This window comes from Podarcis muralis, chromosome 6 (genome assembly GCF_964188315.1).
Source record: "Podarcis muralis chromosome 6, rPodMur119.hap1.1, whole genome shotgun sequence".
Classification (NCBI taxonomy): Eukaryota; Metazoa; Chordata; class Lepidosauria; order Squamata; family Lacertidae; genus Podarcis; species Podarcis muralis.
In genome coordinates, this window is record NC_135660.1 from 3,503,320 (window position 1) to 3,525,870 (window position 22,551).

Here is a 22,551-nt window from a genome sequence, read left to right on the forward strand (position 1 = left end):
CCAAACTTAAGACTGGGAAAACGAGGAATTGGGAGAAATCGAATTTGTCAGGTTCCTCTGTCCCAGGTTCATACCCACCAAGATACAATGTTGAACAGGGGGACGCACATCTTTTAAAAGTGGTTTTTTTTTAGCTTTCAGGGTGTTATAGTAACTGTATAGTACAAACTTCCATTCCCTGCCCCCTTTTAAAAGACTGACTGTTTTTTAAACATGTTCTTTTCTGTCTGCTTCTGGTCCTGATGGAATCCAGGCGGGCTGGCAAGTCCCAGGGAAAGTTTTCCAGAGGTCAGAGCAAGTTGGCCAAGAGCTGAGAAATCGCTGCGCTTTGCTCCTCTCTCCTTGAAACGCCAGTTGCCTGTCACTAGGAAACCCCCCTCTCTTCTCTAGCAGATCACTGGCTTCTGCACGCAGCCAGAATAAACATTCTGGCAGTGCCCTGTCCCTTTGTCATGGCTGCTGCTGCAATCCTGCACCCACTTGGACCAACCGGGGTTTTCCTTCTGGGTAAACATGCCTTGGCTTGGGCTGCGCTATTTTTAGCCTGTTTGTTTACCATGCTTTCTCCCACTTAAAAAAGAAAACCAAATACCCAAAATCATTCCATCTATTTAAGAAAATGGTTCCAAAACACTTTTGGGCCGCTACTCACTTGGTTGCATAAACTTATCCCCAGTGCCAACCTACTTTAAAAATTATTATTATTATTATTATTATTATTATTATTATTATTATTATTATTCAGAACAGTGATTTGGCAAGATAATAATGCAATAAAATTCAAAAAAGACACAATTAATTTCACATTTATTCATAATCCAGTTAAAACTACTTAGCTGGTGTAATTCAACAAAACTGATGAGCTTTATCCAGTGATACTGGCTTTTCAAAATTCGGTAGTCATTGACACCTCCAGTGCCCCCCCTGCAGCCCCCTTGCCTCTTAGCGCATCCCCCGCCCCCAGCCAGGTAATCCCTTTGAGGTCTTCCCCTGATGCCCACGAAGCCTTTAAACTGCACACAGAGACACACTACACATTTGGCCATGAGTTGGCGAAAGCAGTTGCGTGGCGAGTTCCCACCTCCCCGCAGTGGAAATAAAGACACATGACACAGATATTTAAGCTTAATGGGCTAAATAAGGCCACAACTTTATTGGTTACAGGTGATGAGCGGTATTGGCTTAGGCATTGGTCCTAACCGACAATCCGGCTTCAGCCTGTTCGCTTGAAGTCCGGGAAGGGTTAACCACCAGTAGGGGCAGTCCTGCTGATGCACATCAACTAGGAACTCCCCCAGGGTCACCGCTCGGGGGCGTGCCTTAGGCCCTCACCTCCATAGGCTTTGGATAGGGCCACGCCCCCCAGAATCCTTTATCAGAGTACCCTTCAATATGGGAGGCAGGTGATGGCGCTTCCTCCCCCCCTTCTATCTACATAACAATACCAATGCCTAACCGCCAATACCAAGAAAGTTGTGACGATTTGCTACGAGGTAGGCGAAAAACCAAGTGGCTGGTGCCAATTTGCAGGCGATTGGTGGCAGCCGCGAGCTGGAGATTGTCTGCGGCGATTGGGCAGGTGATTGGTGGCTACTGGAAGCGAGTGGGCAGACGATATTGGTGTCTCTGGCAATGCATGCGATTGGTCAGGCGGGTGAGCGATTGTCAGCAATCCCGCCCTCCTAAAAAAAAGCTTACCAACTCTGGGCAATCTCCCCCCATTTCCTTAATTTGGGGTCTCAAAGAACAGGGGTCGTCTTATACACGGGGGGCGTGTTGTGCACGGAAAAGTACGGTACCTTTTTCTCTCTTGAAAGGCCCATAGAGCTGGAAGTTGGATGAGTGGCATTTTTCTACACTTGCTCTTTCTGCTCTAGATCCCTTTCAAGGCTCAGGTGAATTCTACTGCATCCAGCTTTTGCCAAATATCTTGGAAAAGTGAACTCTTTGTGGGTGCACTGCCATGCTTTCTGTGTCTTGGGTGGGGGAATGGTTGACCTGGGGGGGGGGGAGGAAAGTGAGCAGAAAGAGCGGCGGCAACACCCATGGCTCTCGCTCAAGAAGCCACATGTGCTCACAGGCCTAAAAACGGCCGGCGCTCCTTGATGAAGAGCATAGAGGGGCAATGTTCTAATTAATTTCCCTTACTCTGCCATTTTAGCAGAGCTCCTTCCGTCAAGCTTTCTCTGTCCTTGCCAACCCTTTAATCAGTTTCCATTTTAGCAGAGCCCTAATTTTGCCTACTGACAGTTAAGCAAAACAAATAAACACACACTTAATGCATTTCAGTACTCTTGGCTGCTGTTCAATTAACTCCAGTGCGGTGTAAATTAAAGTAGGAAGGCTGCCAGACGATGTCCTTGTGTTGCTGGTTCCAAAGGGTGTGGAAGGGTGGATGAAGGGGGAGAGAGATGACAATTTTGCTATGAGGGTGTCCTACCTTGGGATGTGCAGAGATCTCTGCTGTCCATGCACCACACTCTTCAAAATGAGCTGATTTTTGTCTCCATGCAAACGTTTATTTTGATTTTCATCTAGCATAACCAGTGGTTTATTCTGGCTGGGCACCTGTGCCTTTCACAGTTGCAAGACAAGCAGATATTTCACAGGTGAAGTGTTTTTCCGTTCTGCAGCTGCCCTGAGTGAACAAAGAACTCATTGTGTCGATCTCACTTGACAGTTTCGCCCCTTGACGTGCAAGCGCTTGCAACAGACAAAGCTCCAGATCAAGCTCTTCACACTTCTCGGGTTTTGCTAAAGTGTTGCAGTGGGGTTTTCTTCCGGTTAACTGAGGCAGCTTGTCAATTGCCATCCAATTTTAGCTTTCGCTTGAGAAATTCAGCGCTTGTCGTTTGCACTCATTTATGTAACCAGGGGCTCACAGAACCTATGATTTCTTGACACTATGGTTATGCCCAAATATAATGGGATTCCACTATGCTTGGGTACTAAATGGGCAATCCCAAACCCTGGTAGGCAGCCAGCAGGAGGGGTATAGCCACCTCCACAACCAAAGCCCTACCAATTGTGCCAGCCAGGGACGAAGAGGGGAGCAGAGAAAATTACCGTATTTTTCGCTCCATAAGGTGCATCGGACCATAAGGCGCACCTAGTTTTTAGAGGGGGGAAATCAAGGGGCAAAATATTATTTCCCCCCCCCCCAGCCCCAAAGAGCAAAGAAGCCAAGACAGCGAGCAGGATCCATCCCACTGGCTGTCTTGGCTTCCTCTTTAGTCGCGCACAACCTCTCCAGCTGGGAGAGGCTGTGAGCGGCTATGGCAATTCCCCCACCTCCCGCAAAGACCCACAGGAGCCATGCACCCTTTAAAGAGCGCATGGCTACTGCAGGCTTTTCTACGAGGAGGGAGAAGGGACTGACTGGCCGTGTCAGTCCCTTCTCCCTCCTGGGGAAAAGCCTGCAAGAGCCGCGCGGAGCTTGTGTGCGGCTCTTGGGGGCTTTTCCTGCCTGCCTCCCCCCCTGCATTCGCTCCATAGGACGCACACACCTTTCCCCTTACTTTTTAGGAAAGTAAAAAGTGTGTCTTATGGAGCAAAAAATACGGTACACTTGCCTTTGCCCACTCTTGCACTGGACCAACCAAACTCCACGTCCCACTTCCCCAAATGCCCCATTTCAGGACTTTCTGATGCCTTCCTCCCACCCAGCATGTGGGCTGAATCAGTGGGGCATGCCTTGCCAGTGGGGCTCCCAGTCCTGGCAGATAGGGGCAGTGCCAGGCGAATCAGAGGTCTGGCTTGCTCTCTCAGGCTATGCATGGTATGATGTTGAGATGACTCCTGGCCCTCTGACCCGCCGACCACACCGGCCTCCATCGAAATCCCGGAAGGCGTTGGCGCTCCAAAAGAATCTTTCTTCCTCCTTTCCCAAGAGACGCTGGCGAGATCCGCCCGACTGGCCTGCCTTCTGTTTCGTTGCCAGCCCTGGACACCTCCGGAGAGCGGGCAACTTGTCCTGGCTGGCTAGCGACTGGCACAGCTGGCTGCCTCCCTTCACCGTGCATGCTGGTGGGGTGATCAGCCACTTGCTTCCCTGCCCCGCAAAGGTATTCCGGATCTCTGAGGGTGCAATGATGGACAGCACCAGGGTGTGCGAGGGCATCATTGCCTGTAGATTATGCCACGGGTCTCCTTGAGGGAAGCTTCTGTACATATCTGCATCGGGCATTTAAAGCGGCATCGTACCGCTTTAAACATTGCAGGCGCTTGGGCAGGACGGCCCTTTGGGTCCCCAACAATCCTGCGATTCTCTGAACTGGTCGAGAATCCTGGGAACTGCAGTTTGTTACGGGAGCTGAGAGTTGTTCAGATGCCCCCATTCCCCACCAGAGAGCTATGTAAGAAGAGCCTGCTGGGTCAGGATGAAGGGGACCCCGCGAGCAGGATTCGAACACAACTCTAGTTGAGATTCCTGTATTGCAGTGGTGACCCTCAGGGTCCCTTCAATAATAATAATAATAATAATAATAATAATAATAATAATAATAATAATAATAATAATAATAATTTAATTATACCTTGCCCATCTGGCTGAGTTTCCCCAGCCACTCTGGGCGGCTTCCAATCGAGTGTTAAAAACAATACAGCATTAAATATCAAAAACATCCCTAAACAGGGCTGCCTTCAGATGTCTTTTAAAGATAGGATAGCTGCTTATTTCCTTCACATCTGAAGGGAGGGCGTTCCACAGGGTGGGCGCCACCACCGAGAAGGCCCTCTGCCTGGTAACCTCACTTCTCGCAATGAGGGAACTGCCAGAAGGCCCTCGAAGCTGGATCTCAGCTGAACGATGGGGGTGGAGACGCTCCTTCAGGTATATAGGACCAAGGCCGTTTAGGGCTTTAAAGGTCAGCACCAACACTTTGAATTGTGCTCAGAAGCGTACTGGGAGCCAATGCAAATCTCTCAGGACCGGTGTTATGTGGTCCCGGCGGCCACTCCCAGTTAATTGCAGTTTCCGGGTCACCTTCAAAGGTAGCCCCACATAGAGCACATTGCAGTAGTCCAAGTGGGAGATAACCAGAGCATGCACCACTCTGGTGAGACAGACAGCGGGCAGGGAGGGTCTCAGCCTGCGTACCAGATGGAGCTGGTAGACAGCTGCCCTGGACACAGAATTGACCTGCGCCTCCATGAATAGATGTGAGTCCAAAATGACTCCCAGGCTGCGCTCCTTGTCCTTCAGGGGCACAGTTACCCCATTCAGGACCAGGGAGTCCTCCACACCCACCCACCTCCTGTCCCCCAAGAACAGTACTTCTGTCTTGTCAGGATTCAACCTCAGTCTAACCACTCTCAGCATCCACAACAGACTACAGGTCCCAGGATTCCATGGGGGGCATGCAAAATGTGTGCTCTACCACTGAGACATAGACATAGACCATAGAACATAGATGCAGGTGTCCAGCAGCAATTGAGGGTGTAATTCCATGAATTACTGTATGAAGTCCTAGTGTTTTGCCAGTGACAATTGATGGATTTCTATGTGTATATAATCTTGGCATGGCCCATTGAGGGGAACTCTTGGCATGTTAAATTCAAAGCCTCGGGACTGAAAATTTGTAGTTTCATAATTTAAAACTCTGCAGGTCAATTTGAAATTTCAATTGTTTGAACTGATACAGCTGAATGCTGCCCAGCTCTAAAATGACAAACAATCCAGTGCATCTTTACACAGAGTAGCCCTGTAGGACTTAATATAGGAAACAAATTTGGAAGCAAGGCAGGAACTTTTCTGCCGCCCCCCAATGGGGGGGGGGGAATCCTGGCATAATCTACTTGGAGTCACAGTTTGGCTACTTTTTGGTGTCGGATCCAGCCCTGGTCGTCTAACCATCTGCTCTGTTGTTTTCTTTCCCCAGTTTGTGGCCGGCCGACGCGGTCGCTGCCCACCCTGATCAAGCGCATCATCGGTGGGCGAAACGCAGAGCCCGGGTTTTTCCCTTGGCAAGCCCTGATCGTGGTGGAGGACACGTCCCGAGTGCCTAATGACAGGTGGTTTGGCAGCGGGGCTCTGCTCTCCGAGTCATGGGTGCTGACCGCCGCCCACGTCCTCCGCTCCCAGCGCCGGGACAACACCATCATCCCCGTCTCCAAAGAGCACGTCACCATCTTCCTGGGCCTTCACGACGTGAGGAACAAGGTGGACGCCGTCAACCGAACGGTGGAGAAGATCGTCCTCCACGAGGCCTTTGACATCCAGAACTACAACCACGACATTGCCTTGGTGAAGCTGAAGGAGAAGGTGACGCTGGGACCCCATGTCATGCCCATCTGCCTCCCGCAGTACGAACACGAGTTAGAAGGACCTCAACCCAACACGTTGGGCCTGGTGGCTGGCTGGGGCATCTCCAACCCCAACATCACCGTGGACGAGGTCATCAGCTCCGGCATGAGGACCCTCTCTGACGTTCTCCAGTATGTCAAACTACCGGTGGTCCTGCATGCTGAGTGCAAGATGAGCTATGAATCTCGGTCGGGGAACTACAGCGTCACTGAGAACATGTTCTGTGCCGGCTATTACGAAGGCGGGAAAGACACTTGCCTTGGGGACAGCGGGGGAGCCTTCGTCATCCAAGACCTGGAGAGCCGGAGATGGGTGGCCCAAGGACTGGTCTCGTGGGGGGGCCCCGAAGAGTGTGGGAGCAAGCAAGTCTACGGGGTCTACACCAAGGTCTCCAACTATGTGGACTGGCTTCAGGAGAAGACCGGGTGGACATTCAGGGGGGTCGAGAGGAACAGATGAACCTTTTGAGAGCCTTTATAGGCCGTCAGTTGTTGTTTCCCACAAACACACACACACACACACACACAGAGAGAGAGAGAGAGAGAGAGAGAGAGAGAGAGAGAGAATAAATGTGTACAGTTATTAATTGGAAGGAATCGGGACCATTCCTCTAAGCAGCGCTCCTGTCAAACAAATATCACATTTTCCAAGAGAAAGAACTCAAGATGTCCAAAAAGGAACCAATTCCAGATCACCATTTGATTCTCCCCCCCAAAAAAAGAGTTGCCTGGTGTCAATGTGATGTCTGGTGATTGACAGGTAGGCATCCTCATCAACCAGACAAACTTTGCCCCCCCCAGGGGGCACGGGAGATAATATTCTGGCCTGTCCCTGAATCTCCTTTCCCACCCTGCAAAATGCAGAGTTTCCCCCACTTCCTGTTGAACACGAAAGCGTGGAATTAAAATCCCAGGAAGTCACCATTTAAATGCAACCTCTAAGTAGTCGACTTTGTCTGATGGCCAGTATGTTGCTTAATTGTGTGGCTCAGAGAAAGAGAAGCCCCCTCTCGTGGTCAATTTCTGCATTTCTTTCTTTCTTTAAAAAGTATGACTTTATCGTGAATCCCTCCCCTTGAACGTTTAAAACATTGAATTGCAGGGTTTGTGTCTTTCGAATCTGGCCCCAAACTCCAGCTCTGTGATAGTGATGGGGTTTCCTGTATCCATAAATTCAGGCTTCACAGTCAGACATCCTCTGAAACATTGCAGATTTCTTTGAAATCCAAGGCTTGCAAAATTCGGTCTCGAATGTTTTGAAAGCGATTTGTGGGAATTTGGCGAATTCCATAATCCACTCGTTTCTGCATCACTTCCTTGAATTCTGGATTCAATGTCACATTGATGCTGCCTCGCCCACCCTGCCCCATCCCTTGTGCCCAAGAGAAATGTATTTCAAAATCATGGGATCGGAAGGAGACGTTCGCGTTTGTCCCTTTTAGAGGGAAAAGATGGCATTGGATGTCACACTTCGGCCCTCGGTTAAAACTGCTTACTTTTTTTAGGGCAGGCTTCCTCAAACTCGGCCCTCCAGATGTTTTTGAGACTACAATTCCAATCATCCCTGACCACTGATCCTGCTAGCTAGGGATCATGGGAGTTGTAGGCCAAAAACATCTGGAGGGCCAAATTTCTTTGTTGTTGTTGTCGTTTAGTCGTTTAGTCGTATCCGCCAAGCACTCCTGTCTTCCACTGCCTCCCACAGTTTGGTCAAACTCGTGTTGGTAGCTTCAAGAACACTGTCCCACCATCTCGTCCTCTGTCGTCCCCTTCTCCTTCTGCCCCCCATCTTTCCCAACATGAGGGTCAGACACAGCCCTCCCAGAACACTCCTCTCTGTATACCTTCCCCAGACCCTCAACCCAGTCTCCCTATCCAAGCTGAGAGGCTTTTTCCTCTTGCTCTGGATAGTCTCCTCAGTGTGGGTGTTTAACTTAACTCAGAACCAGTTCTCCATTAGTCAAATCCTATCTTGCTCCCTACCTCTCATCTTCAATCCAGCCCTATCTCTTAACCTGACACTTAGCCCTTTGTTGTTGTTTAGTCATTTAGTCGTGTACGACTCTTCATGACCCCGTGGACCAGAGCACGCCAGGCACTCCTGTCTTCCACTGCCTCCCGCAGTTTGGTCAAACTCATGCTGGTAGCCTCAAGAACACTGTCCAACCATCTCGTCCTCTGTCATCCCCTTCTCCTTGTGCCCTCCATCTTTCCCAACATCAGGGTCTTTTCCAGGGAGTCTTCTCTTCTCATGAGGTGGCCAAAGTATTGGAGTCTCAGCTTCAGGATCTGTCCTTCCAGGGAGCACTCAGGGCTGATTTCCTTCAGAATGGAGAGGTTTGATCTTCTTGCAGTCCATGGGACTCTCAAGAGTCTCCTCCAGCACCAGAATTCAAAAGCATCAATTCTTCGGCGATCAGCCTTCTTGATGGTCCAGCTCTCACTTCCATACATCACTGCTGGGAAAACCATAGCTTTAACTATACGGACCTTTGTTGGCAAGGTGTTGTCTCTGCTTTTTAAGATGCTGTCTAGGTTTGTCATTGCTTTCCTCCCAAGAAGCAGGCGTCTTTTAATTTTGTGGCTGCTGTCACCATCTGCAGTGATTATGGTGCCCAAGAAAGTAAAATCTCTCACTGCCTCCATTTCTTCCCCTTCTATTTGCCAGGAGGTGATGGGCCCAGTGGCCATGATCTTCGTTTTTTTGATGTTGAGCTTCAGACCATATTTTGCGCTCTCCTCTTTCACCCTCATTAGAAAGGTTCTTTAATTCCTCCTCACTTTCTGTCATCAAGGTTGTGTCATCTGCATATCTGAGGTTGTTGATATTTCTCCCGGCAATCTTAATTCTGGCTGGGGAGGGAGCCTGTTTTAGGGGGTCAGTTCTTGCTTTTAATGCTCAAAGCCAGCCTTGAGCAACTTGTTGCCTCTCCAGATGTTCTGGGCAGCAACAGCTGTGCTAGATGAAGCTGATGGCAGTCATAGTCCAAAACAACCCGAGGGCACCAGGTTGGCAAAGGCTTTTCTTAGTCTTCAAGCCAGGTGAACATCTTTAACGAAAGGAGGGGACGCCTGCTTGTGCATGCTAGCAGCTGCAATGCTTTAATTCAGGACAGGAAATCTGAATATCTTCAAAAGTTTCCCACTGTGAAAAATCAGTCCAATGAAAGATGGTGCCCATCACGGTTTTGGATCGCTGGGGTTTTCTCAGCACTGTAAGGTCAAAGGTCTTTTCCTAATTTGAAAACACTCCTTGGACTGGCTTTGTTTTAGTAAAAAGAACCAGGTCAAAACTACTCAGTCATCCAACAGGAACTTACCTGAGTACAGTGGTACCTCGGGTTACATACACTTCAGGTTACAGACTCCGCTAACCCAGAAATAGTACCTCGGGTTAAGAACTTTGCTTCAGGATGAGAACAGAAATCGTGCTGCAACGGTGCGGCGGCAGCAGGAGGCCCCATTAGCTAAAGTGGTGCTTCAGGTTAAGAACAGTTTCAATTTAAGAACGGACCTCCGGAACGAATTAAGTACTTAACCCGAGGTACCACTGTAGTGGCACTTCACTGAAGGTCCATGTGCACCTTACGTGTAAAGCACATTTGTAGAGCAAGGAAGGAATGCTGGGAATCACAGTCTGCCCCTCACAAAGCTACAATTCCCAACACCCTTAGCAAACTACGGTTCACGGGATCATTGGGGGGAGTGCTTTGAATTCATGGTGTAGAGATGCAACTTTTTCCACACGCAAGTTTTGTGAAGGGTTTACATGACGTTACCCTCATCAAAACACACCATTTAATCCAGATATCTCATTTCCATGGTGTGTTTTACTCCCCGATAGGGAAGTTTTTAATGTTTGATGTTTTATTATGCTTTTATATTTGATGGAAGCTGCCCAGAGTGGCTGGGGCAACCCAGTCAGATGGACGGGAAACTATTATTATTATTATTATTATTATTATTATTATTATTATTATTATTATTATTATTTCTGTGTACATGGTAAATCCGGATAAAGGGGAAATAATATGGGGTGGCATTTTGGGAGGAGGATGTCATATGGATGCTGCAAAAACCTTGGATATGTGTGGAAGCAATGAGGAAACCCTGAAAAAAAATCCCAAGAAACATGTTTTATGTTACTATAATACATGCTTAGAAAAACATTATTGGCTCTGTTACATATTTAAGAGATGTTACGCTGTTTGCTATGGGTTTTGTATTCTGTTTTGTAGCATTTTTACTATTTTGTATTACATTCCTTAGCAGGAAAGAGAATAAAATTATTGTACCACATACCAAACTCTGCAAATCGAGAATTCCATTCAGGGCACTTCATGTCAGAAATCAATGCGTTGCACCACTGAGTAATGCATGGAGTTTTCACAGAATCATAAAATTGTAGAGCTGAGGGTCATTTTAACTAAAGCATCCATGACAGGTGACCACCCATAATTTCTCAAGGGAGTCCTTTCCACTGCGGAATGGCTCTTACTATCAGAAAGCTCTTCCTGATGTTTAGTTGTAATCTCCTTTCTTGTAACTTGAATCCAGGTCCAGGTCTGAAACGCTAACCATTACACCACACTGTCTCCCATGTTGAGGTTGGGGCTGTTCAGTCTCACCCAGGGCCAAATTTAGGTTTGATGAAGCCCTAAGCTACTGAAGGTAATGGGGCAGTTTATATGTCCAGCTGTCCTTTGTCAACAAGAAATTGTCGCTGTTTTTTGTGTTGAATATATGCTATGTGGTAACTTATGGACCTCATAGGTATCTAAAGCCATTTGCACATAACAAAATAGGAGCCTGTTGTTGTTGTTTAGTCGTTTAATCGTGTCCGACTCTTTGTGACCCCCTGGACCAGAGCACGCCAGGCCCTCCTGTCTTCCGCTGCCTCCCGCAGTTTTGTCAAACTCATGCTGGTAGCTCCGAGAACACTGTCCCACCATCTCATCTTCTGTCGTCCCCTTCTCCTTGCGCCCTCCATCTTTCCCAACATCAGGGTCTTTCCCAGGGAGTCTTCTCTTAAAATAGGAGCCTACATAACACAAACAATGTTGCTGTAGGTAGGCTTTATTTTGTTTGTTTTTTATCTTATATTTTGGAAATGTATATCCAGGTTTTCTTTCCTTTAAATTTTTTGAGGGCCCCCAAGGGAGAGGGGCCCTAAGTTATAGCTTCTTTATCTTATACGTAAATCCAGCACTGGTCTCACCAGCAGAACCAGTCTGGCACTCACAACAGCGCACCAAATTGTCTCACCCCCCTCACCATCCCCACACATGCCACGATGTGGGAGAAACTCCCTTTGGGGGTTCAATACGAAGCCTGAAACCAGATTCCCAATTAGTCAAACTTTTTATTCAGCAATGCATTACAGGACAAAAGAGTCCAACAGAATCTCTGAGAGCATTGCATTTACACACACCCTATATAGGGAAAAAATTGTGTCCTCTTCTCCGCTACTCTGGTCTTGACCTTTAAAGCCCTTTGTGGCTTAGGGCCCTTGAATCTTCGGGATCGCCTCTCCGTGTCTGCCCCGCAGAGGACCTTAAGGTCCATGAATAACCATAGTTTAGATGTCCCGGGCCCTAAGGAAGTCAGACTATCCTCCACCAGGGCCAGGGCCTTCTCAGTGATGGCTCCAACCTGGTGGAATGCTCTGTCCCATGAGACCTGCAGGACTTAACCTCCTTCCGTCGGGCCTGTAAGACAGAGCTATTCCGCCTGGCCCTTAATTTGAATTCAGCCTGATCTTTTATTCCCCTTCCTTCCCTCCCCCTCCCCTTTTATGAAGATCACCCGCTCTGAGACCCCACAGCTAATTCTCCCCTGGCCTCCTCGCTGGCCCAAGTAGGACCAATTCAGCCAGCTAGCCCTGGGAATTATCTAATTGATTTTTGATTTTTGAAGTGTTATTCATGTTTTTATACTGTATTTTAGGCTGCTTTTATAATTAAGTGTTTTAAAGTGTTTTAAATTTGTTGTTAGCCACCCTGAGCCCGGTTTTTGAACCGGGAAGGGCAGGGTAAATATATATATGTGTGTGTGTATGTGTGTGTGTGTGTGTGTGTATATATATATATATATATATATATATATATATATATATATATAATTATTATTATTATTATTATTACTACTATCTCTCATCCAACCACAGTCTTTGAAAACACTCAACCCAAGTTTTTTTGCCGTACCTGCAGAGCCCTCCTTGCACCTAATCAAGCATTGTTTTTCAGCCCTTAGCCTCCACCGAAACTGGGGTTTTTCAGGATTCCTACCTGACCGGCCCTTCAGAAACATCCAGAGGGGACACCCCAGGAGCTACAGATAATACTCTGTGTTGCACTTGCTTCTGTGTTTTGAACACTTGACGGCCTAATTGTTGTCTCTTCCTTCTTAAAGACCTTGGCTGGCTACCAAAATGCCGGAAATTACCCAGTTTAAGGAAGAAATGTGGTTTGGGGGAAAGTGGGTGGGAAACAGAAGCCGGTTGATCACAGGTGCTCTGCAGGTCGGCAGGGAGGGTGAGACTTGGAAGCAACTGTTAGGATATTTCCGTTCCACCTTAAAAGGGAGCCGGCTTTGTGAGTCACAGAGTCTGCGTATTTCCTGTTTCACAGGAAGTTTATGTTTTCTGTTGCTTTCGTTTCTCTCTCTCGGTGCCTGAACACTGAAGCAGGCGGTCATGTTTTTCTTTGTTCTGACTAACGCAGAATAAACCTATAAATAATGCTCTCCTGCGTGCATCTTTCGCTGTGCATTATCTGCTGATAAGAGCGTGCATCAGCTCTGGAATGTGACAAGCTATTTCTGGAGCTCATGTCGCTAATTGCTGATACTGCATGTCTACGGGAGATTGATGGACATCCGGAGGCGACGTGGGGCCATGATGGACTTTGTCTCCCTAGCAGTATCCCAACAGCAACAACCCCCCACCATAGCTGTCAACCGTCCCTTATTTGTTGGGAAAGTCCCTTATCCCAGCGCCGTGTCCCACTGCTGTCCCTTATTGATGATGTCCCTTAAATTTCCCGGGTTTCAAAGGAAGCAGCTCCTCTCCCTGCCTCCCTGCCGGCCAGGGAGGAGGGAGGCTCCAACTGGGTTGCTTGGCTGCATTGCTCACCCAATAAGGAGTCTAAGAACGACTGGGGGGTGGAGCTTGCATGCCTTGTGCCGATCAAATCGGCCGCGTTGCCTGGGGACTCGCCTTTGCTCAGCGCTTCCCAGCGGAGAGGTGACGGTGGTTTCCCTTGCTGCATCCCCTTTCCCAGGTTGCTGCGCTGTGGGAACCACCGCTTGAGGCTTTGTTTGGCTGCTGGCTGGGCTTTCTGCCTTTGGCTTGGAGGGGCTCAGAAGTTGAACATACCTGTGCTCTGAAAATCCCTTATTTTGGCTGCTGACCCCTTATTTTCGAGGCTGCTGGTCCCTTATTTTCAAATCTGTAAGTTGACAGCTATGCCCCCCACCCCAATAATGTTGAGGGGGAGCAATAATTGGGAAATCACAAGAACATTCATCACACCAAAAGGCATCCATTGCCAACCAGCCTTGGAGGAAGAGAGAAGTCAGTGCACTGGGACTTACGTATTTATTGCAATTCTATCCTATCTTTCCTCCAAGAAGCTCAAGATGGTGTACGTGGTTTTCTCTCCTCCCTACAACCGTGCAGGGTAGGCTAGGATGAGAGGCGTTGACTGACCCAAGGTCACCCAAATGGCTGCAGGGAGACTAGAACCCCAATCTCCCAGGTCTACAACACCATACTGTCTCTTGCTATTCCGGTTGTGATTTTTAAGGGAGGTACCAGCCACTGAATTATCAGGAGATGGGAATCAGGTGTGATAACACCAGGGTATTTTTAAAAAAAGAAATTTAAAAGGTATGCAGCCATTTCTCATTACAGTGGCCCAACCGGAACTCCGGATACCAGCTGGTAATATCGTCTCCACTTCCTTGCATCTGTGCAAGGGTTAAACCTCAGCTGTCCTCCCCCACCCTTGCCCTCTTTGTCGGGTCCCAGAGGGTTGGGGTGACTGCCAGTAGATCAGAAAGACGTGAATTGCAAGGGCTTGGACTCGATGACCTTCCAACTCTGCAGTTCTGTGATGGTACGATCTCCTCCTCGCTAAGTCCATCCTTTCCCTTCTCTTTCAGTGTGTGGGAAACCCAGGTTCTCCAGGAGCCTGTTAGCTCGAATTGCCAATGGACGCTACGCCCAGAGAGGGATCTCGCCGTGGGTCGCCATGCTGCAAAGGAACGGGCGCCCTTTCTGTGGGGGGTCCCTCCTAGGTAAGGACCTCCACTCTTGCATGTTGAAATATACTCTGAGTCGAGTGTGGATTTCATGCTCTTTATTCAGCTCATAGTGGTGAGGAAGAATGGAAGTTCCCCCAGAATGTCTGCTTTATATACATTATTTACACAATGGGCCCCACGTGATTGGCTAATTCCGGGATTCTCCTGTAGGCCAATCATGTTGCTGATTCCCTTCCACCTGGAGCTGGATTGGGTGGCTCCTGTGGGCCAATCAGACTGCTTCATTCTGGACCCTATTGTTCTAGGACCAATCAGACTGCTGCATTCTGAATCCTATTGTTCTAGGACCAATCAGACTATTGCATTCTGAATCCTATTGTTCTAGGACCAATCAGACTATTGCATTCTGAATCCTATTGTTCTAGGACCAATCAGACTGCTGCATTCTGAATCCTATTGTTCTAGGACCAATCAGACTGCTGCATTCTGAATCCTATTGTTCTAGGACCAATCAGACTGCTGCCTTTTGGATCCTATTCAACTCAGTACATAACACATGTCTAGACCCCGCAACCACCCCCTTGTTGAAGAATAAAACACACCAGGACACAGATGTTAATGTTAATGTTATTGGGCAAATTTTGGCGGCAACTTTATTGATTACAGAATGTGAGCAGTAATTGGCTTAGGCATTGAATGGACCAGACTATATCTGACTCCTGCCCGTTGCGCAGGGAGTCCGGTAAGGGTAAACCACCAGAAGGGGGAGCCCCGTCGATGCACACCAACTCGAGCTTTCCCAGGTGTTCCCATCGGGGTCGTGTCATGGCCCTAACCCCACCCCGGACTTCGGACAAGCTTGGAGGGGCAGGTATGGCCACACCTCCCCTCCCCCATCACAAGGTCAAACAATGCCTAACCACAGATCCTTACAAAGTTGTGACGATTGCTGCGAGGTAGGTGAAAACCAAATGGCCCGTGCCAGTTTTGCCAAGTGGAAAAATTCCTACCAGGCCCCTCAACGGCGACCAACCGAGGTCCATAGCAAGGCCAATGAAAACCTGCAAAAAGGGAGGGAGGGCGGGAGATTGAGGAAGCGAGCCAAGAGGAAGCCCTCCGGCTCACGCCCTCACTTAAATGGTCCCGGCCACTCTCCCACAAGCCAGCGGATTGGCTGGCTGAGTGTTGACGCGGCTGGGATCCCCAGGGCAATTAGGGACTTTGTCTCCCACCTCTGAGGGGAGTGGGTGGCCACGCAGTCCGCCACAACTCCTCCCCACCTTGAAGTGGAGCGGATTTCCACTTTGCCAGAGCGCTTGAGAAACCGGCTTCCAGGTCTGAGACTACCGGCAATGGCTAACCCTGACCTCTTCAGGGCAGGCTAGGACTTGAGGGCATTGTTAAGTTGTGGGTGAACATATCAGACGACACAGCGATTCTTCAAACAGCTCTTGTTTATTCACAGGCCAGTACAACGTAACTGTAACAACTTTCTGTAACTATCCAATCACTGAACGTCACTTTCAATCCCTTATTTGCATATGTGGACCTGAACTATCTACAGTATCCCCCTGCTGGCCCAGGGTGAGAACTTCAGTACATAACAGGCATAATATCATAGAATGGCATTCATAGAACCAGAGAAACTGTACAGGTGAAAGTGACCCCAGGTATCATCCATACCAGCCCTGTGCAATGCAGGAATCACAGCTAAATAATCCCTGAGAGTAAAATGTTAGACCCCCGGTCTAGAACTCCAAGAAGAAGTCAAATGAGGTTTCTCCTGGCAGATCGGGACAAAGATATCACTGCTTTAGTAGCTTCGTGTTTAGCCACACTTTTACCCGAAAGGGTTCCCAACGAACCATCCTTTCGGGGAACAGACAGGGTGAAGCAAAATATCTAAGTGAACACAATCACTGTGTGACCAAATAAATAAATAAATATTTTTTTATTTATATCCCGCCCTTCCCGGTTCAGAAAACCGGGCTCAGGGCGGCTAACAACAAATTTAAAACACTTAATTCTAAAAGCAGCATAAAATGCATTATAAAAACATGAATAACAATAAAAGTTCAGAAATCAATTTGGGGGAAATCCATCTAATAAGCATTAGATAGTCACCAGGGCTAGCTGGCTAATTGGTCCTACTTGGGCCAGCGAGGAGGCCAGGGGAGAATTAGCTGTGGGGTCTCAGAGCGGGTGATCTTCATAAAAGGGGAGGGGGAGGGAAGAGAAGAGAAGGGAAATAAAAGTTGAGGCTGAATTCAAATTAAAGGCCAGGCGGAATAGCTCTGTCTTACAGGCCCGACGGAAGGAGGTTAAATCCTGCAGGGCCCTGGTCTCCTGGGACAGAGCATTCCACCAGGTCGGAGCCATCACTGAGAAGGCCCTGGCCCTGGTGGAGGATAATCTGACTTCCTTAGGACTCGGAACCTCTAAACTATGATTATTCATGGACCTTAAGGTCCTCTACAGCAGTGTTTCCCAACCTTGTGCCTCCAGATGTTTTTGGCCTACAACTCCCATCATCCCTGACTAGCAAGACCAGTGGCAAGGGATGATGGGAATTGTAGGCCAAAAACAGCTGGAGGCACAAGGTTGGGAAACACTGCTCTACAGGACCCTTGACAGCTTCACCCTTGTTCCTTTCATTATCCCAGTGACCTGAAATGTTTTATACTGTGATGCCAAAAAAGAGATTTGATTTGAAATTTAATCCCACCCAACCTCTGCTTAAAAACCTCCAAGGAAGGAGAGTCTACCACTTCACAAGGGAGTCAAACAGCTCTTTGAAGACAACCATCATGTCACCATCTTAGCCCTTTCTTGTTCCCCAGGGAACAGGTGGATTGTGACGGCCGCTCACTGCCTCCACAATGAACTCGACCTGGAAAATCCTGTCCTCCGAAGCTCCGACATGATCAGCCCTTCGTCGTTCAAGGTGATCCTAGGTAAGCGAGAGGCGGTTGCCCAGGAGAGCAGCATGTGTCTCAGAAATGCTATATTATAAGGACATGAAATGAGTCTGCTGGATCCGGCCAATGGCCCAAGTAGTCCGACATCCTCTCCTCACAGTGGCCAATTAGATGCCGGTGGGAAACCTGCAACCGGGACCCGAGCATAAGAGCTGTTCTCTGGGCTTAGGGCCCTCGTACTTACGGGACTGCCTCTCCTGGTCTGCCCCACAGAGGACCTTAAGGTCCATGAATAACCATAGTTGAGGTCCCAGGCCCTAAGGAAGTCAGACTATCCTTCACCAGGACCAGGGCCTTTTCAGTGATGGCTCCGACCTGGTGGAATGCTCTGTCCCATGAGACTAGGGCCTCCTTTCGTTGGGCCTGTAAGACAGAGCTATTCCGCCTGGCCTTTAATTTGAATTCAGCCTGATCTTTTATTTCCCTTCCCTTCCCTCACCCGCTCTGAGACCCCACAGCTAATTCTCCCCTGGCCTCCTCGCTGGCCCAAGTAGGACCAATTCAGCCAGCTAGCCCTGGGGACTATCTAATGCTTATTTCCCCTAAACTGATTTTTGAATTTTGAATTTTATTGTTATTCATGCTTTTATACTGTATTTTATGCTGCTTTTATAATTAAGTGTGTTAAATTTGTTGTTAGCCGCCCTGAGCCCGTTTTTTGAATCGGGAAGGGCGGGATATAAATAAGAAATTATTATTATTATTATTATTATTATTATTATTATTATTATTATTATTCCTGCAGTTTCAGGAAGTGTTCAAGAGCAATAGCTCAGTGGCAGAGCTTCTGCTTTCCACACAGAAGATGCCTGGTTCAATTCACAGCATCTCCAGGTGGAACTGAGCACCTGCCCCGTCTGAAACCCTGGAGACCCACTGCCAGCCTGTGTTGGCAAAACTGAACTCAATCATAATAATTTATTACTTATACCCTGTCCATCTGGCCAGGCCTCCCCAGCCACTCTGGGCAGCTTCCAACAGGATATTGAAAACACAATAGAACACCAAACATTAAAAACTTCCCTAAACAGGGCTGCCTTCAGATGTCTTCTAAAAGTCAGAAAGTTGTTTATTTCCTTGACATCTGGTGGGAGGGCATTCCACATGGTGGGTGCCACTACCGAGAAGGCCCTCTGCCTGATTCCCTGTAACCTCACTTCTCACAGGGAGGGAATCGCCAGAAGGCCCTCGGAGCTGGACCTCAGTGTCAGGGATGGATGATGGGGGTGGAGACGCTCCTTCAGGTCTACTGGGCCGAGGCCGTTTGGGGCTTTAAAGGTCAGCACCAACACTTTGAATTGTGCTCGGAAACATACTAAGAGCCAATGTAGGTCTTTCAGGACCGGTGTTATGTGGTCTCGGCGGACTTAGGGTCATGATTCTGTAGAAGACAGCTTCCAGTTCTGGATACACTCTCTCACACTTCCAGGCTCTCTTTCTGACTTTCTGCAGGGAAACACAGAACCCAAAGGAAAGATGACACAGAGCAGGAGCTGCAACCCCAAACAATCTCTATCCACCCATCCTACAAGGCGGCCACCTTTGAGTATGACATCGCCCTGGTGGAACTGTCTGAAGAGGCCAGGCTGAATGATTACGTGATGCCCGTTTGCTTTCCAGATAGAGCCTTCCCAAAAGGTAAGGAGGTGGCTCCATCCTTCCACCAGACAATGTCAATTGGAGAAGCAGCAGCCAGCCCTTTAAGCTGGCTCAGAAGCATTGATTAAGGCAGAACTTTAACCAATGCAGAATTAGATTCCCATGGATTCTGAAAGAATCGCATCGGCTTGGCTGCCTGTTTGCTCCTGAGCCCAGTTCAAGGATAAAAAGAAGATGGGAAAGAGGGAGAGTGGCAGCATGGCTTGTCCTTTGACCAGGTCTGGAAAGGTCTAGTCACATGCAAGAGGAAGGATGCTCCAGGCCAGGAGAACAGGAAGTTTCAACTGGCTGGACCAAACATTCCCTTGCATGTCCACTCTAGCAAAACAAGGAATGTTGTACTTGACTGCTCTCAGCGGATTGCATCCCACAGTCTCCTGGAGGTGCACAATCAGCACGAAAGGTGAGCTTTTTAGCCCCTGTATGCTCCAAAACTTAGGAACCCTGAAAACACCAGATATTTCAGTTCCAAGGGAATGGCATGCAAGTTCTCTTTTTGAACGATCAAACTTCATGGAAATCGCAACTTAAGCCCTTCCAAAAGGAGGTATCAGGGGTGCACAGTAAATGCCAGATCTAACTGAAAGGCGATATATAGAGATCTTCATTGGTAATTTTAATGCATCCAGGGGCACCAACTATGGGTAGCCCAGGGGGATGAGGGCCCCCCAAAACTTCCAAGGAGGGTGCCGGGCCTCCTCCAAATTCCACAGCAACCATGCATGCACAGTGTGATGTGCTCACCTCACTTGCGCACACCATGGGCTGTGCTCGTGTCACACACGCAAGCCGCACAGCATGCACATGGGACATTGGCGCACCTTGCAGCATGTGTGCACATGGAGGGCCAAAGGTGCTTCACACCTGCAACAGGTGTTTTTGAGCAGTGGGAAGGAAAGATCACCCTAGGAGGGTCTGGTTCGCTTCATCAGACCGCAAGGAATGACACATCCTCCTCTCCAGGTCACCTCCCAAAAGGTAATACAATGTCTGTCTTCTTCTTTTCCCCCCCACTAGACACCATGGTCATCGTCAGCGGATGGGGGAAGCAGTTCCTGCAACGCCTCCCAGATGCCCTGATGGAGGTGATGCTCCTTGTCGTTCATTACTGTGTACATCTGAGAATGGAATGGAATTGCAGTATAGTTAGGGAGCAGGCGTAGATGTCTCAGTCTGAAATATCCTCGGAGTCGAGTGTGGATTTCATGCTCTTTATTTAGCTCATAGTAGTGAGGAATGGGACACGGGTGGCGCTGTGGGTAAAACCTCAGCGCCTAGGACTTGCCGATCGTCAGGTCGGCGGTTCGAATCCCCGCGGCGGGGTGCGCTCCCGTTGTTCGGTCCCAGCGCCTGCCAACCTAGCAGTTCGAAAGCACCCCCGGGTGCAAGTAGATAAATAGGGACCGCTTACCAGCGGGAAGGTAAACGGTGTTTCTGTGTGCTGCGCTGGCTCGCCAGATGCAGCTTGTCACGCTGGCCACGTGACCCAGAAGTGTCTGCGGACAGCGCTGGCCCCCGGCCTATAGAGTGAGATGAGCACACAACCCTAGAGTCTGTCAAGACTGGCCCGTACGGGCAGGGGTACCTTTACCTTTTTACCTAATGAGGAATGGAATGTTTCCCAGAACTGTCTGCTTTATATACATTATTTCCACAATGGGCCCCACATGATTGGCTAATTCCGGGATTCTCCTGTAGGCCAATCAGGTTGCGGATTCACTTCCACCTGGAGTTGGGTTGGGTGGCTCCTACAGACCAATCAGACTGCTGCATTCTGGATCATATTGTTCTAGGACCAATCAGACTGCTGCATTCTGAATCCTATTGTTCTATGACCAGTCAGACTGCTGTATTCTGAATCCTATTGTTCTAGGACCAATCAGACTGCTGTATTCTATTGTTCTAGGACCAATCATACTGCTGTATTCTGAATCCTATTGTTCTAGGACCAATCAGACTGCTGCATTCTGGAGCCTATTGTTCTAGGACCCCTCATTGCGAGAAGTGAGGTTACAGGGAACCAGGCAGAGGGCCTTCTTGGTGGTGGCACCCGCCCTGTGGAACTCCCTCCCTTCAGATGTGAAGGAAATAAGCAGCTATCTTCTTTTTAAAAGACATCTGAAGGCAGCCCTGTTTAGGGAAGTTTTTAATGTCTGATGCTGTATTGTTTTTAACACTCGATTGGAAGCCGCCCAGAGTGGCTGGGGAAACTCAACCAGATGGGCAGGGTATAAATAAATTATTATTATTATTATTATTATTATTATTATTATTATTATTATTATGAATCTATGGAGAAGGTCCGTAGCTCAGGGGAAGAATATCTGCTTTGCACACAGAAGGTCTCAGGTTCAGACCCTAGCAGGTGGGGTTGGAAGAGATTCCTGCGTGAAACCTTGCCGAGCCACTGCCAGTCTGTGCAGGCAATACTGAACTAAGTGGACCAACAGTCTGACCTGGTAGAAGGCAGTTTTGTGTGTTTCACAAAGGAGGACCATTCAGGCAAATGAGGCCAGACTCGTCTTTATCCAAGGAGTCAATTTTTTTTTGTTCTGTGTTGCAGATTGAGATCCCGCTGACAGATCACTCAGTGTGCAAAGAAGCCTATCACAAGCTGCAGAAAGTCGTGACGGGAGACATGATCTGCGCTGGAGAAAGACAAGGTGATTCTGAATAAATGTGCAATTAATTGCTGCCGTTTTGAATGTTATTGTGTTATTACATTCCTTGGGTCTTTATACTCTTTTAAAATATATTTTAAATTAAATTTTCTGTTTTACATTTTAGAATATTCATTTAAACAACCTTAAAATACTAATGACTTCCCTTCTTCAATGTTCCGTGGCTCATTTTACATACTGTAAATCCCTGCGTATTTTACATAAACTAAACCATTCAGTATTCCATTGTTACATCCGTCAAAACTTATTTACACTGTTGAATTTATCTTAATGCTGCCGACGTTTTCAAGTGTGCACAACTTCCACCCCTATCCCATATATTCAATAATTATTTTCCAGTCGTCTCTAAACGTGTTCTTCTTGTTCTCTTATTCTATATGTTGGGTCCGCAAGCTGCGCATATTCCATCAGTTTGAGTTGCCATTCTTCTTTGGTTGGGACCTCGCTCGTTTTCCATTTTGGGGCTAGCAAAACACGGGCCTTTTTTGACACCTGGGAATTTCTCTTTTTTTAAAATAATTTTTTATTAGATTTTCCACCGTGATAACACAAACCACAAAGCAAGATGATACACAAAAACAGAAAAGGAAAAAGAAAAAAGAAGAAAGAGGGGGGAAAGGGGGGAACAATAAACGGCTAGACAATAATAACAAACTTAATTCTTC

At 48.0% G+C, this 22,551-nt stretch overlaps 1 protein-coding gene across 2 annotated transcripts in view; it reads left to right on the plus strand.

Moving 5' to 3' along the window:
* Positions 1 to 22,551, plus strand: part of MASP1 (MBL associated serine protease 1) — a 106,725-nt gene that overhangs the window by 80,705 nt on the left and 3,469 nt on the right. The window contains exons 11-15 of one of the 2 annotated variants that reach the window (XM_028731888.2): positions 14,467 to 14,601; positions 17,409 to 17,522; positions 18,999 to 19,184; positions 20,223 to 20,290; positions 21,769 to 21,868. In XM_028731888.2, coding sequence (XP_028587721.2) covers positions 14,467 to 14,601; positions 17,409 to 17,522; positions 18,999 to 19,184; positions 20,223 to 20,290; positions 21,769 to 21,868 — 603 coding nt within the window. Of the gene's footprint in view, positions 1 to 5,879; positions 10,610 to 14,466; positions 14,602 to 17,408; positions 17,523 to 18,998; positions 19,185 to 20,222; positions 20,291 to 21,768; positions 21,869 to 22,551 lie in introns of those variants that run through there. The other variant, XM_028731887.2, reaches the window with a different exon arrangement.